The sequence below is a fragment of the Carex rostrata genome, chromosome 24, assembly GCF_964058835.1.
Source record: "Carex rostrata chromosome 24, lpCarRost1.2, whole genome shotgun sequence".
Lineage (NCBI taxonomy): Eukaryota > Viridiplantae > Streptophyta > Magnoliopsida > Poales > Cyperaceae > Carex > Carex rostrata.
The window spans coordinates 3,160,033-3,177,412 of NC_135941.1; the positions used below are offsets into that span (position 1 = coordinate 3,160,033).

The 17,380-nt window shown below is 34.5% G+C and overlaps 3 protein-coding genes across 3 annotated transcripts; all 3 read right to left on the reverse strand.

Moving 5' to 3' along the window:
* On the reverse strand, nt 1-1,204 carry LOC144575635 (F-box/FBD/LRR-repeat protein At1g13570-like). The gene is made up of 2 exons (XM_078325843.1): nt 366-1,204; nt 1-205 (listed from the first exon to the last, which is right to left on the reverse strand). Exons 1-2 carry the CDS (start codon nt 1,200-1,202, stop codon nt 32-34), a joined length of 1,011 nt encoding a protein of 336 aa, XP_078181969.1. The 5' UTR covers nt 1,203-1,204; the 3' UTR covers nt 1-31.
* A 9,924-nt stretch (nt 1,205-11,128) lies between these two features.
* On the reverse strand, nt 11,129-13,017 carry LOC144575636 (BolA-like family protein). The gene is made up of 3 exons (XM_078325844.1): nt 12,878-13,017; nt 12,742-12,764; nt 11,129-11,510 (listed from the first exon to the last, which is right to left on the reverse strand). The coding sequence occupies exons 1-3, from the start codon at nt 12,938-12,940 to the stop codon at nt 11,330-11,332; spliced, it is 267 nt and encodes an 88-aa protein (XP_078181970.1). The 5' UTR covers nt 12,941-13,017; the 3' UTR covers nt 11,129-11,329.
* A 2,252-nt stretch (nt 13,018-15,269) lies between these two features.
* LOC144575792 (sm-like protein LSM3B) lies at nt 15,270-17,038 on the reverse strand. The gene is made up of 3 exons (XM_078326040.1): nt 16,818-17,038; nt 15,814-15,909; nt 15,270-15,530 (listed from the first exon to the last, which is right to left on the reverse strand). The coding sequence occupies exons 1-3, from the start codon at nt 16,932-16,934 to the stop codon at nt 15,450-15,452; spliced, it is 294 nt and encodes a 97-aa protein (XP_078182166.1). The 5' UTR covers nt 16,935-17,038; the 3' UTR covers nt 15,270-15,449.
* Nucleotides 17,039-17,380: the final 342 nt, after the last annotated feature.

A 17,380-nucleotide genomic window follows, 5' to 3' on the forward strand; every position in this document is an offset into this window, starting at 1 on the left:
TGTAGCAAACAAGATAGTAGCAGATTAGTGATCAGCTTGTTGGACGCACCTCTAAATGGAGCACCTTTAAGTTGGGGGCACTTTTGAACAAGCAAAAAGCAGCTGCAACCTCTTCCTTGCATATACTATTAAAGTTGATACGCAGCTCTGTCAATCGGTAGAAGGGTACAGGGAGCACTTCTGGTATGGGCCCCTTGGCTAAACCCTAAAACAAGTCAAAGAATAGATTATCATTAACATATAGGCCAAATACAAGCTGTATAGAGAGAACTAATTAAAAGGTGCATGTGAATTAATAATCACTTTTAAGGTACGTAATTGATGGGAACTTTAATTTCTCAAGTATGGATGGATTTCTCACGCACCATAATAAAATCAGAGTATAGGGAAAGATATGCAATCGTAGAAAGGCTACCAAGAACTCGCAAAATATTACTCTTACAATCCTCACTTGGCGTAGTGAAATCCAGATAGTCTCCAAGGACATTTTCGAGACATATGCTCGCAAAAAGCAACTTGGGGGTTTCCAAACAGAGATCACTGAACTTCCCTGAGATATTCAGCTCTGTGAGGTTTGGTGCATGGATGACAAGACGACCACACTCAGCAATGCCCTTCAGCTCCAAGCTCTCAAGTAAAGGGCAACTTGAAATGAGTCTTGCTACAGCAATCCCGGCTAAACTAAACCTCAACAGCCTTAGGGTGCGAAGATTCTTAAAACCTACGAAAGATGGAGGAACGTGTATGGTAATGTAGCCAGATATTTTCACATGTTCCAATGCAAGACAAGAAAATAAGCTAGAAGGAATCATGCATTTTTCAACACAGAAACCCCACAAATCTATATCAAGATACTTAATTCCATTTCTGGATAAGTTAAGCATCCATCGACCAATAGCCTCATTGCACGCATGCCTACTAGAGAGTACAAAATGTAGAATTGGACCACAATGCAGTAATAGTACTCGGTCAACAACCTTAACTAGCTCTGACTCTGACTGTGCACAGTCTCTGTTGAACACCAATTTTGGAATTGACATCCACACATATTTCCATTTGGTTGATAGAAGGCTTGTCTTCCCCGCCTCTTTAATTGGAAGTTTCATAAGAACTTCCTCTTTTATATCTTTGGGCAAGTTGCTGATATAATCTCGTTCTAAAGCGAGATCAACACTACCCGATTGAGGCTGCAAAATGTTCATGGTGTATGATCTTTCACACCTGTAAAAAGCATTGGTAAATTCTTTAGCAATTATTAGAAATAGCAAAAGCATAATACTGAAACAGGGTAAGTGGCATAAAATGGGCAATTACTAAAGTAAGGAAGAGGGCATTTGGTTTAGGTTAACGATGATCACTGGAAATGTTATTATTGCTCAAACAGAATTCCAGGGCAGAATATTATTTGGAATGATTTGCTTCCTAGTTTGGTAACGCAACAGATAGTTTATTGGAATAACAAAATAATTAATTTGCCCTCTGTAATTAGTAGGAAAATTCCAACCATACCCCCACCTGAATAGCTGTTTTCTTTGATAATTTTGCAAGTCATTTACAGCTTGGATAGTTATTTTCAGAAAAGAAAAGAAAAAGAACAAAGGGGAAACGGGAAAGTGGACATGAAATTACACTCATGAAACCTTAAAAAAAAATGGCTTTTGTAATGTTTGTTCTACTCAATGTTATGTGCAAATGCTTTATATTCTATTTGCAGCCATACTTCCTAGAAATATTGAGTTCTCATACAATCTTATATATTAGAAACAAAACATTGTGTATAGGAGATCACAATACAGTTTCGTCCAATATATAGACCATAAAGTTAATTGAGCCTTAAATGGAAATGATTCCAGAAGTACAAAACATCAAGATTACAGAAATAGAACCTCAAATTGACAACAATTGGGCAATATCTGACCTAAAGCCCCGATTCAGGGCCTAACTAGACTATTAAAGAAGCTATTTAAAAGAGAACAGCAGAGGAAAAAGAGAGCAACTCGATTCAGGTCCTAAACAGATAATTATAGGGTTTTACTACTTGAGAGAGCAACGCAAAGAGAGAGGGAGGAGGGGATAAAGGAAGGAGAAGGAAGAGAAAGGCAGAGAGAGAACCATCACCTTCGTCAGAGAGAGCGCGGCCGGGAGAGACAGAAGAGCGAGAGGAGACAACAAGAGAGTGAACCTTCGTTTTGAAATTTGAATTAGGGGCAATTTCACGTATACCCCTCAAAAACTTCAATATTACGTTTTCCCCCTCTAAACTCCAAAAACTCACATATTTACCTATTTTATTGTATTTTATATTAAAACACATTCTAAATTTATAAAATACCTATTTTACTCTTTTATTAAAAAAGCATAATACGCCCATCTGACTCCAAATTTGAATCTGAAGGTTCCTCTACCGTCCGAATTGCTTTAAGATCCGTGTGCGCTACATCAACACGAATCTTGAAGCGAACACACACAGATATTGAGGCAATGTGCACAGATTTTAATGTGTTGCACGCGGATCAAAATTGCTTTGAGATCCGTGCAAACTAGATTAGAGGGGGAAATACGTAATTTCAAAATTCACATGCACATACATACTAAGAAAAGTCTTTTTATTTTTTTTTTGAATACTTGCCAAGGTTACATACTAAGAAAAGTCAATTGGAAAAAACAATGAAGACAATTGCATGTTTTCTACAGACACAACAGGTAGGTAGTACTTTCAGTGGCGTAGCCAGGATTTGAGTCAGGGGTGGGCAGAAATTGGATTCGAATATTTTTTTTTAAATGGGTTCGGATTCAAATCGCCTTCATAATTCTCTTCCCGCCTTCATCCGCCTACCAAATTGCATTCTGCCTATCGAATCGGTTGTAAAATTGCATTGGCATTGCCGAATTGAACAAAGATTTAAAAATACATTTCTTTCTTAATTAGATTAAACAACTCACAAACTATCTCTGAAATCTGAACTGACAATTGGTACTCCAAATTGAATTCAGAGGTAGGCAAAATCAAATTCAGAGGTAGGCAAGACCTATCGAAAAACTTAATCAAAAGAAGAAGAAAAATTCCAGGGGTAGGCAGCTGCCTACCCCTGTGCCACTGTGGCTCCGCCACTGAGTACTTTGCTTTATGGTACGAAACTGAATCGTCTGCCCCCGGGGGGCAGGAAATTCCTGCCCCCAGAGTCTCTGCAGGGTGGGACCGGGGTGAGACCGGTTACTGTTTAAAGATTTAAATATTGTTACTGTTTTTAAATGGGCCCCACCCACATAGACTCTGGGGGCAGTCTCTTTCAAATTTTAACCATCCTATATTGTTACTCTTTTGATCAAAACTTGATTCTCTTATATTTACCATCTTTTGGATAAACAAATGACCCAATCATTATAAATCTAGGAAAAAGAATATGGAGTCTGTTAGAATTTAGAGACGTCTAAATTACAATTATAATTTGAACTACGTGTTATATAATTATATGTTTTTCATACTGTCATAAATAAGTGTCTAAATAAGTGATCAAATTCAGAATAACATTAATTAGACATTATACGTATTTTAATTAGGATATGGGCCGAAATACGTATAGAATATTCGGGTAATTATTTCTAATTGTTGATGGACCGATTAGAAATATTGCAATATGAACTCGTGATAAATTAGAATAATAATATTGACTAGATTAAATTCTGGCCATATTTGGTTTATTTCTAATATTCTTCTAGAAGTATTTATGGTTATTCTTAAATCAAAATAGAATTCTAAATTCTGAACGGACTTAGCTAATTATAGCATAACCGACTTGGTAATTATAGCATTTTCACGAGTATTTAAGGGCTGGGTCTCCAAGGCAGCAGCAATCAATTCTCTCAGATTAATTTCTGAAATTAGGTTTAGCCTCTTTATACTGCTCCATTAAGTCTAAAGACAAGATTATGTTCAAGCAATTTCGGAGAAGAATCTCGACAGGCATTGCTGCAAACTTTGGAAGGATCTGAGTCCTCAAGTTCAAAGTTCAAGCCTTCAAGAAGAGCTCTAGAAGTGTTCAAGCCTTTGATCTCGATTGAGTGTCGAGCAACAACACAATCAAGATGGAACGAGGTAATTTCGCTGCCTTGATTAAGTTTTATTTCTGCATAAGATGGTCTTAGGGCATGTTTAAGAGTGCGCTTGTGCACCAACAGAGTCTACTGTTGCATGTTTATTCTTTCTTTCTTAATTTTTTTTTTCTTTCTCCATGACTTACTGTTGCAGGTTTTCATAAAAATTGTGGTACACATATTGATAGTTAAAATTAGTTATTTTTCTTTTTTTAGAATTTGAAAGTAAATATTTACTTGCTGTTCTAATGGCTTACTGGTAGAAGTAGGATACAACGCTTTTTCCTCACTATTTTAACCATTTTGAGTAGAAGTCGAAAAGAAAATGTAGGATGAAATTGGAAGATAATAGGCTAACCGAACGGGCTTAAGGAATTATAATCCGAGTTGGGCTAAATCCCGCCTATTCCGATTAAAAAAGTTGCATTCGAGCAGGACCTTAGAAAAATAAAGGAATAATTTTGTTTTTGTTTGTTCATAAGTTCTATTTCTATATACAATAACTAGTAATCGTGTCCATGCACAGCAACGGAAGCAAATTATGTAGTAGAAAACATTAAGCTCCTTAATAAAAAGGAGAGATAATTTAAATCAAATTTGTAGAGAAAAATAGTTAAATGCTATATTTATCTACAAGATAACACATGTGAACTCTAGTGTAGGGACAAAAGTTTTGGCACCAACAGAACCCAACTGGGTTCGAATCCCGCCTTCAGCAGAAAAAAAAAAAGGGTGCGCGGTGCACAGGCTCGGTCCACAGGTGCCGTGCGTGGTTCAGAAGCGCGGTCTATAGGTGCGGCGTGTGGTTTAGGGGCACTGGGATCATATGCGGCGCAACACTAGGATCATATGCGGCGCGACCAATGCATACTTAGTGTTGAAGCTCATAATTTAGAAAATTCATCTGTGCAATCTGGAAATTCAACGGCTGAGCATCATTCCGAAAAAAAACAGTAAATCAGGACCCTTACATAACACATGTGAACTCTAGTGTAGGAGTAAAAGTTTTGGCACCAACAGAACCCAACTGGGTTCGAATCCCACCTTCAGCAGAAAAAAAAAAAAAGGGTGCGCAGTGCACAGGCTCGGTCCGCAGGTGCCGTGCGTGGTTCAGAGGCACGGTCCATAGGTGCGGCGCGCGGTTTACGGGCACTGGGATCATATGCGGCGCAACACTAGGATCATATGCGGCACGACCAATGCATACTTAGTGTTGAAGCTCATAATTTGGAAAATTTATCTATGTGCAATCTGGAAATTCAACGGCTGAGCATCATTAAAAAAAACAGTAAATCAGGACCCTTGCAGGATTTAGACATTAAGCTAATTAATAAGGAGGAGATATTAGCCTTAAAATTGAGTAACTTAACCCATGCTCATAATGAGTTCAAATATAGATGTTGTAGAAATTCCAAACAGAGTTTTTTTTTCGCTCTTTCTAGTTGTTATTTCTCTCAAAGTGAAACTTTAGATATCATATTTACCCTTTTTTATTGTTACAGAGTTGATACAAAAAAAATAATAATAATAATAATAAATTGTATCAGAATAAAAGGGAGAATCTTGTGGATACCCCCTAAAAAAAATTCAAAATTACGTATATTTTTTCTAAAATTCTTTATATCAATATACATTTCTAAATTTCAAAACCTCATAAATTTACTCAATTTATTGCATTTTTCTATTAAAACTCATTTTAGAATTATAAAATACTCATTTTATCCTTTATTATAAAGTAGAATGGAGAATTTGAGTAATGCTATCCTGCTTCATGAAGTAAACGGCCTGTTTTACTTCATGTTTCTGACCCTCCGATCTGCTTCAAAAATTGTGCTGATCTGAGATGATGAGATATTAAAAATGCGGAACTGGACATCTCCAGTTGAGGTCCCTTTACAATTTTGCTTCTAATTTTCTGAAATGGACAGCTCCCATTAAGACTTCCCGACCCCTCTCCTCCTCTTTCTCATGGCAAAACCCTAAATCCCAGACGCATCGGCGGAGAGAGCAGAGGCGATCCCGGCGAACTCCAGCGGCAGCACACCTTTCTTAGAGGCGATCAGCGATCAGTGCCTCTCTCTCTCAGAGGCGATCGGCGCACCTTTCTCTCAGTCGCCCCTCTCTCTCTCAAACGCGATCAGTGCCTCCGCCTCTGACTGGTTGTCTCTCTTGTCACGTGTGCTTTCTCTCTGATATGTTATTTCACTGGTACCTGACAGCATAGTAGTTCTCAATATGCCATTTTTTTCTTCTTTTTTTTGACCTAGAAATAACTGGTACCTGACAACCTGTTATTTCTTCTTTTCTTCTATTTTACTGGTACCTGACAACCTGATCTGTTATTTCTCAATAGGCAATTTTTTCTTTTTCTTTTTTGACTTCGAATCAGATGTAGTTCCTGATCAAATGACATATTGCTTAATGAGGAATCAAGTTATCATTGATTTCATTTTTGCTGATTAGAAATCAAAATAGAATGTGAACTTGAATTTCTTTCATGGTGATTTTAAACTTACATAAAAAATTTATAGAGTTAATTGATTAAGGTTTCATTTAATTTAGCAAACTTATGCCAAGCTTGGAGTTTCACAATTCTCTAGAATTGCTTGAAGGATGTTTATGCGTTTTCTGACTTTTTTGAAAGACAAACACTTCTCCAAATTTATCAAAGGTTCACTCGTTTAATTCTAGAATTCCTTGAAAAAAGAAAGAAATCAGAATTTTGGTTTTAAGAAAATATAGTTATCTAAAGGGCTTAGTTGGGGTTCTGAAATTTGAAATTTCCTTTTATCCTTTGTTATCTAAAGTAGCAAATTTTTAATAAAAGTATGGTTATATGTGGTATTAATTTCATGACACTTAGTCTATTTTGATGTCTTGTAGGTTAATATCTAACATGTTCTGATTTTATTTGTGTAGACGAAATGAGTAGCCAATATAGTCGCTCTTCATCAAGCCTTCCTTGCAAGGCATGCTATAAGTCTACGGTTGTGAAGGTTGCAAGGACCAAATTGAACTATGGAAAAGAATTTTATAGTTGTCCAAATTGCAATGAGTGGAATGGTTGGTGCGACATCACTACCGATTTCAATAACATAACTCAAGTGCAACATCACAAAAAGGGTTCAAGATATAGGTTTGAAGCGGAAATCACTTCGGTACTGAAGAAAATACTAGTCGGAGTAATTATACTTTGTGTATTGATGTGTGTACTTTGTGTGTTAATTGTTGTTAATTAGTGTAGTTTGTCAATTGTACTTTTTTGTAAGAACCTTATGCTTATGGTGCATATTAATTGTACTTTTTTGTAAAAATTTTATGTTAATTTGTGTGTTAATTGTTGTTATCCACTTTGGATGATTGTAGCCTATGGGGATGAAAGGTATATATACACTGGGAAGGGGTTGTCATATACAAGATGACATGAGTATATCATATATGGTTAAAGGTTATATATACACTGGGATGTAATTTTACGGCTATGTGCTGAAGTGATGCAGGAACTTTAGATCGAGTTCATCATAAAAACGCATTGTAGTAGTAGCAGCATATTTCAGATGCAAATCCCATGTTCTTTCTCAGGGGCAGCAAATTACATTGAGCATCCAATTGGCCTCTCTTTTCTTTTATGCCACTCTGATTTGCCTTCTTTGGAACAAACATATCGAATCGATGACAACCCATTCTTATTAGTTGCTTGAGTGACTTTGCGAACACTAAATCCAGCACAAAGTGCATAATTGTTGTAGAAAGTGTATGCCTCTTCGTGTGTATTGAACTCCATGCCGACATACGGCTTACTTGTATCATTTAACAAAGGTTCATCAACTTCACAAGCTTCCTCATAATAGATGTAGGGATCGATGAAATCTGACTGTTAAACATAAGCAAACCATAATCACTAAACACTCTTACTTAAGTTGCAATGTATATGTTTTAAAAATATAAAATAACAAAAATTACCTGCATATGAAATCTCGGATTATTTTCATCTTTATCGACATAAAAGTCATTTGAGCCTACCCCTACACTATTAGAAACATCACATGATGACATTGGTTCTCGTCGCTCGTCTGAAGCTCTTCTCTTCTTGTTTATCTGTTTAACCATTTATTTAGTATGCTTTATTTGATGATGAAATGATTGAAATCATAGAGTGTTATTTAGTTTCATTGAAATGATAAAATAAATACTATTGTATAAATCATAGAGTGTTATTTAGTTTCATTAAAATAACTTTAGTTAAGTCACAATTGTCCAGCTATAACTGAATATGGAAATAATTTCATATTTCAACAATGTAACTCCTATATAATATTATATACATATTGTACTTTTATTTATCTTCAAAGTTTTGCTTACTAACTCAATTAAGCATTTTCCTAAATTCCAATCAAGACAACAGTGAAATATATATCAAGACGCCAGTGAACTAATTAAGCATTTTGCTATTAATTAGTTCTGACACCAGTGAAACATATATCAAGACAATCATTTTAATTTGGTACAGAAATTGCTTCCTAAAAAAAAATCGGTATAGAAATTGAACCTTGGTTTTAGTCTCACATAAAGCCAATTAATAGCAAATGATGCTCAACCAATCAAAAGTCAATACAAGGAGGCGGAGGTGCTCAACCAATCAAAAGCCAATCAAAAGCCAATTCATGTGTTCGCCTCTGAGAGAGAAGGAAAGCCAATTCGAGGTGCTAGGTGAGTCGGTACAACTGATCGCCTGAGAGAGAGAGAGAGAGAGGGGCGACTAAGAGAGAGAGGCGCTGGGTTTCGGCATGAGGCAGAAAGTTTGGCGCTGATCGCCTCTGCCTCTCTCTCACGTCTAGGGTTTTCAATTTCGCGTGACAGAGAAGGAGAAATAACGGGAGGGAGATGTCTGTGTATTAATTGGAGTTCTCCAGTACCGCCCATTTTAATTGGGGAAATCGGAAGGCTCAAATGGAGGTGTCCAGTTCCGCCCGTTTTAGATCAGATCGGCACAATTTTTGAAGCAGATCGGAGGGTCAGAAACATGAAGTAAAACAGGTCGTTTACTTCACGAAGCAGGATAGCATTACTCGGAGAATTTCATATATATCCCTAAAAAAATTTAAATTATGCATTCTCTCTCTAAAATTCATGATATCATATTTATCCTTCTAAATTTTAAAAACTTACAAATTTACTCATTTTATTTTTTTTATTACAATACAATCTAAATTTATAAAATACCCAACTTACCCTTTATTAAAAAAATAAAAATCTATAGTAATTTTTTGAGATTTTTAAGACAAATGTTCAATCGTCTAATTGGCCGGATTTAAGGGCAAATTGTTCATTTTTCTTACTTGTGATGAACACTCAAGCATATATCTAAATGATATTGTAGAAGACTGATCATTTTTTCTTACGCATACTACATATATTTTTATTACAAAGAAGTCCAATTAGATATATAATATTTTATTTTATGTTATTTTTCACCGAAGACCCTAGAAGTTTATTTGCCGATATCCCTAGAAGTTTAATTTAGGGCTATCAGCAATTAAACTTCTAGAATTTTCGGTAAAAAATAATCACAAAATAAAATAAAATAATATATATGTTATTGGACTTCTCTGTAATAAAAATAAATTTAGGGATATCGGCAAATAAATTTCTAGGGTCTTCGGTGAAAATAATCACAAAATAAAATAATATATATGTTATTGGACTTGTTTGTAATAAAAATTAATTTAGAGCTATCGGCAAATAAACTTCTAGGGTCTTCGGTGGAAAATAATCATAAAATAAAATAATATTATGTAATTGGACTTCTCTGTAATAAAAATTAATTTAGGGCTATCGGCGATTAAACTTTTAGGGTTTTCAGTGAAAAATGATCAAAAAATAAAATATAATAATATATATGTTATCGGACTTCTTTAGAATAATAATAAATTTAGGATTATCGGCGAATAAACTTCGAAAGTCTTCGATGAAAAATAACCATAAAATAAATTAATATATATCTAATTCAACTTGTTTGTAATAAAAAATAATTTTGAATTATCGATTAGCCGACACCATCTCCAATAGCCTCTACCCTTCGAACTGCTCTGACACTATCTCCACTTCAAAGCTAGCACCACACCTTACCAATTACAACAAAATGCGACCGTTATTAGAATAGGAATGGTTATATTTATATAGGGAGTGAGGCAATGGTACTATGCATAGCACAAATTGATCCGTTCTATGGACTATATCTTCGTTTTCAAAGTCTAAATAGTCAATCTAAATCTTTCAACGGAATCTCCATATGAAAATGTACTTGTTAAAGAACCAACATTTTATATTTTATAAGAACCAACATTTGATCTAGTAGCAAAGAGTACACATGATCTCTATATAAGAAGTTATGAATTTGAAATCCGGATGAGAGAAATCATTTATTGTAATAACAAGAGTATTAAATAGTTGGGTAGCTTGACCTCCAATCATTACTCCAAAAAAGAACATTACATTTTGTTTGAAATTCAAAAATGAAGGTATTGATTCATAGTACAGAACAAAATGCACTAAGCATAGTACCATAGCCTCACTCTAATAATAACTACAAAGGAATTCCGAGAAAGAATTTTTTTGGCTTGGATACGACTGATAATTGTTAAAGACATTACAAAGTCCTTGCTTGGTACAGTGTATTTTTGTACTCTCAAAGCACCTTCACCAGTATTGTATTTTTCTTGAGTTATCAAAACTAAATGATGGTACATCGAGTGCTTTTCAGGGTTTCAGTACAAAGGAGAAATATTCATTTTAAAAAAAAAAATAGGAATACTTTTCAACCCACCAAAGTCCTAAAAAAACAATAGGAATACTTTTGCAGGAGAGAAAAACACGATAGCATGAGGTTATTGCAATTGTTCTTTTGACATTATACAGCAAGTCCATCAAAATAACACGATTGCACAAGGTTATATAAATTAAAGATTGTCAGCATGAAACAACATAAAAAAAAAAAAAAAAAAAAAAAAAGAAGAAGCAAGAACTGCACATGTAATACTAAGATATCCATTAGGTGTCATTAAACTCAAAAACACAAGTTACAAACCATGGTCATAAACTCATTATGAAATAGCATGCTCTTTCATAAAAATCATGCCAACCAATTTTTCAAGAGAATACAACCCCAGTAACATGGATACTTCACATTTCAGTTTTATTTTATTTTAAATTTTATTAGCACCAAGTCAAATAGTTACTCTTGGGCTTTGTCCTCAGGCTTCCACTGGGCTGGAGTGAGGGCCTTCTTGATGGAGAGAGCATGGATCTCTTTCATCTGCTCGGTGAGAGCAGTGTTAACTAACCGGTGCCTCTCTAGCAGCCTCTTCCCTTCAAACTGCTCTGACACTATCTCCACTTCAAAGCTAGCACCACACCTTACCAAATACAACAAATGTGACTGTTATTTAAATAGAAATGGAGTGAGACTATGGTACTATGCATAGTGCGGATTGGTCCGTACTACGGGCCAATATTTTCGTTTTCAATGTTCAAATATTAGATATGAACCTTTCATGATAATTTCCATATAAAAATGTACTTGCATACTAAATCTTATATTTTTAAGAATATTTTTACCATTTTTCTAGATAGATAGAAAATCACTACTTTTAAATGATCAAGTGATTTTCTACATATCTAAAAAAATAGTAAAAAAAATCCAAAAAAAATGTAAAATTTAATCCACAAGTACATTTCCATACGAAGATCATGTTGAACGGTTTAGATCGATTCTTTGGACGTTGAAAATAGAGATATTGATCCATAGTGCAGACCACTATGCACTATGCATAGTGCCATAGAGTCACTCAATAGAAATGGTTATAATTATAAAAGAATTGCAAGAAAAGATACTTTTGGCTTGGATACAGCTAATAATTTTTAAAGACAGTTACAAAGTTTGATCATGTACCAATACTTAGATTCGATAATGGACTTGCTTGGTACAGTGTTTTTTTAGTATGCTCTAAGCGTCTTCACCAGTATTGTATTTCTCTAGAGTTGTCAAAACTAAATGATGGTGCATGGAGTACTTTTCAGGGTTTTAGTACAAAGGAAAAATATTCATTTGGGGTTCCAAAGCACTTATCTGCTGACCTAACATTACAGGTTCAAAGTACTTGTTTGGATCCACAAGATATCCCAAGTACATAAAAGCCAGAGAAAATAGATAGAGGGTTAATTGGTACCAAAACCAGTACTTACCTATAGAATGCATTTTACTAAACCAAGCATGAACTCCAAAACTGAAAAAATCCAGTAACCAGGTGTTTTTTTCTGGCACTGTAACAAACAATTTTTTTCTCAGAGATATATTTTGCCCCAGGTTGTTTACCAGTTTTGCTACCGGTAGGAGCACATCAGCCCAATTTCAGAAAATAAAAACATGTACCAACAAATCAGTTTAGGGTAATAAATGGCTTAGCTATTCTTATGCAATACCAGATAAAACAACGGTACCGAGGAATAATTCCATACTTTAGGGTAAACATGAAGATTCCCTCAACCAGTAATAACACAATAATCAAACAAATCAGTTTTTTACACTAAAAAATAATAAGATCAACGAAAATAAATAGCAATTAAAAGGAGATGAGAGATATTTACCCTCCAGAAGTATCCACCACTTCCTGAAAATTATAAAAAAAAAAGAAGGGGGTTAGGAACAAATCAGTTAAGAGGGCTTGAAAAAAAAAAAAAAAAAACGCGAGAAAAATCCGAGAGGAGAACTGAGGATACTTACTAAATGCGTAGGCTTGAGAGCGGAGGTGAGCGTAGTTTCAACATCCTCTTTCGTTACTCCCATTTTTTCTGATCTCTCTTTTTTATTCGTCTCTTTTAATTTGGTGGTGTTAGTTCTCTTCTTATTATTACTTTGATTCTTTCACCAATTGGGGTCAACTTGTGTATATGGACGGTCGGGATTGAATGAATCCTTCAGATGTAACCAAACCGGCCAGGCTTTCAAAACTGTCGAGTGGGTTTGGGTCGAATGTGCCGGGTATTTGACAAACCCTAATTCAGAAACGAATTCCACCCTCTGGTTTTTAGTTTATAATTTATCAAAGTGTTGTTACAAATGTGTAACATCTCATTGTCTTTCATATCTCAACCAGTGTTGTAAAAAACATCCGTTTAGGTCGATTAATTGGCCAATTAGTCATTGGCGATAACCAAACTATCACTGATTTTTCTAATTAATCGGCCGATTATTTCTAATTATGACTGATTGTTCTCAATTGTTCTCAATTATTCTCAATTAATCGTTTGACAATACCATGTCCGTCCGATAACCACATACTGTTATTTATAACACTGACTGTGCCTCACATCTCTTTCTTTTTCTTTTTCTTTTTCTTTTTCTTTTTTAAAGTCAGTAAGTAAATTCGAACAACTCAACATAATCTCTATATATTTAAAAAAAGAACAAATTATATATATATATATAGAGAGAGATAGGCTAATATCAAAACGTTTGCACCAACCCCTCCCGTGCAACCAAGTCATTTTCCGATTTTCAAAGTCCAAACGACCGATCCGAACCGTTAGATGTTTAATCCATATTGAAATGTGCTTGGATACCAAATTTTACATTTTTTGGAATTTTTTTGCTATTTATTAAGATGGTTTGAAATCGCTGTTTTCCAGTGGTGCAGAATTTTAATAAAAACAGCGATTTTCAAACCATCTTAATAAATAGAAAAAAAATTCCAAAAAATGTAAAATTTGGTCTCCAAGCACATTTCAATATGGATTAAACATCTAACGGTTCGGATCGGTCGTTTGGACTTTGCAAATCGGAAAATGACTTGGTTGCACGGGAGGGGTTGGTGCAAACGTTTTGATATTAGCCTATCTCTGTATATATATATATTTTTTAAAATTGCTATTGCTTTAAATAAGTATAAAATCACAAATTTTTTTTTTTAGAAAAAATCTAAGCTATTCAAAAACAGTGATTTTGTAGTTATTTAGAAAGTAGTAAAAAAAGTTTCAAAAAATATAAAATTTGATCTCCCAAATATATTTTAATATGAAAATCATGTTAAGTGGTTCGACTATTTGTATTTTCAAAATGGAGATAAAAATGTGACTATGAAAATCATGTTAAGGTTCGACTGTTTGTATTTTCAAAATGGAGATAAAAATATGAGACACATTGAGGTATGAAAAACACAAGTACAAAACATTTGAACCATCTTCTTTATCAAATTTTCAAGAGTAGAACTAGGGTGTTTTTAAGCTCACCAAAGTGTTTGGTGAGCTTAACTCCAAAATTCATCAAATCTATTTCAAATGACGAATCTGAATCATTGGAACCCACCTATCTTACGTGTGATGCGTCTACATGTAAAATTTTTAAATATTTGATTTAGTTTAGTATAAAGTCAATTGGTCAAAATTAGAAGGTTAATAAATTAATTTTAGTCCATTCATTTTTTTGAACGTTTTTTGACCGCTTGACTTTATACTAAATTAATTCGAATGTTTAAAATTTTCACATGTAAACTCATCACTCACAAGGTGGGTTTCAACAGTTCGAATTCGTCATTTGAAACAAATTTAATGAGTTTTGGAGTTAAGCTCACCAAACACTTTGGTAAGCTTAAGAACACCCTAGTTCTACTCGTAAAATTCCCTTGAAATTATAGTGGCAGACGAACTATTCAGGTTTGCTTCGGCGGAGTAAAAAATTCGTGATTCAGAAATAATTCAGATATAATTTTGGAATGATCCGAAATTATCCAAATTTGAGATCTCAGTCTCACAATGGAGCTAAAAAAGTAACCAAAATAAATTTCGGGATATAATATTGCTACGATTTGTAACATGGCTTATAAACCTGTTATAAGCACGGCATGCCTATCAGCTTCAATAATATGTTTTTGCTTCCGCAAATCTGCCAAATAAAAAAAAATGTGATCTTAAGTGTCACCTAAATAGACATTTCCTGTCACTAATATATCTCATTTTTCATGATGAATTGCTAGATCACGCTTCTATTTTTTTTCGAAAACAAACATAGTTATGAAACGAAACATAACTAAATTAGCCTTTAATGTGACATGGCTATCTAACCCAACAAAAAATATCTATCAGAGAAAATAAAATATCTATCGAACAAAGAAAACACATGCAGAGCATAACAAAATAGCAACACAAAACTAATATAAATCTCCTACTGTTACACATGCGAATCAGATGAAGTCATCCTCACTTTTGCCATATATCAATCATCAAAAGATAAAATTTCTAGTCTAGATTACATCATAATATGCCGAGTAGGCGAAATCTAATCTCAAGCCCACTTAGAATCAAACAGTTCTGAGGGGTGGAGACACCAGTATCACTCCATCTCCTCTGACAAACAGAAATGGTATATTTCGCTTTGTTGTCTGAAAATTAAAGGGAAATAAAACAAATGGGAAACAATTAGTTACCACAGAATACAAAACTGGCACTTAAGAGCACTTGCTATAAAATGAAATTCTACATCTTTACATGCCTACTAAATCACAGTTCATTAATGTCAAATTTAACAATATAATACATTATTACTTTGACAACCATATTGAAATTTACTAACCTAAGGGCAGGTGTGGGAAGACAATGGAGAAAAATATTAGTGAATTGAGTATCAAAGAAGAAGAAAAGGAAACCAAGAAACAGTAAACATACCCGAACTATCTCCTCATATGTCTCATCATCGATTTCCACAGTAGTGACAACCTCTTCCACATCTCCAAGTATCATATTCAAATGCTGATCATATGCCTGAAATTCAACCAAAATGAGGTGGAACTTGAAATTGGAAAAGGATAAAAAAGGCATCCAAATCTTTCTAAAATTCATATTGTATTAAAAACAAAACACAAAACTACTGCCGAAAAACACCAGCAAACTACTAGCTCGTTATAGCTAATTAAATTTTGTCTTGATAACATATTTCCATTTTGCCTTTAAAAAAATGTCCCAATTCTACTGTTTCAGAACTAATTTTACAATTTCAGAAAAAAGTTCCATTGTCCTGTTCACTTATTTGATACATGTACCAAGAAAATAACTACATTTAATAGATTTACCTGATATTGAATCAGTTAAAAAAATTCCAATGAGGGTACAATAGAGAAAAAAGAAATAGCATTAGGATCTTGCTTGAATTCAATCTTGGAGGGTTTTCTCTGCTCTAGCCGCAACACTTCCCCTTATCTTAGAAGGTTGGATTGTAAATTAAATGAAAAGAAAATGCCTAGCTGGACATATTGCATGCATATCATGCAAAAGGAAATTGCAGACATGGCCAAATGGAAAAATGTCTCTTTGCCAAGGAGAAGACACAGGTTTGATTATTGCCACTCACAGTCATCAAACTCTTGTGCAAAAAAACTCATGGCCATAATCAGTTTAAATCTGACAACTTGGTTTGCAACTAGTCTACATTTAGCCTATCAATTTATCGTCTCTTGCTCAATAAATTTCGGATCTTTTCAGTTCTTAAACCCTAGATTTCTCCCCTCCTTTTTCTGGCCGCACCCTCTAACAAAATACCTCATACATCAATACAAAGAATTGCACTTTCTTAGCAAATCATTAGCAATTCTGCTTCTGGAAAAGCGCAAAAACCTCGAATTATGAAACTTTCTAGATATACGAAGAACAAAGAGAAAAGAGAGAAGAAATACATGAAGCTTGCCACGGAGCTCGCGGTCGGAACGAAGCTTGACATAGATGCGCTCGTCGAGACTGAGCCGTATCAGATCCAATGGCTCCTTCACCGCTATTTCCTCCTCGCTCGCCATATTTAACCTTTATTGGAAAGCTCTTAAGCTATAACGAGAGTGCGCGAGAGAGAATCAAAACCCTCGTTTCTGCGCCTTTCTAGGTTCCCAAAAAGAATGGAAGAGGAAGTCATTTAATGTTAGAACCAAATTGGGCCTTTATCAGCCCATTAAAGTACATAAAATGATAAAACAGAACTTTGTCTATCAGACTTTTTAAAACTGGATCTTAATAGGCCCAGCCCATTTATCAGAAACAGGTGCGGGCCTTTATGCACTTCCATAGTTGTGCCTTAGTGCGTCTTTTTCTTACAATATCACCCACATAATTTTAATATTTAGTATTTGTGGGTGACAACTGGCAAGTACCACTCCGACTCCGTAGTGGTATTTTATTTCCGTACGCAAAATGTTATCATAACCAATTTTCCATCCCATTTTAAAAATTTTATTTCTACATCGACATA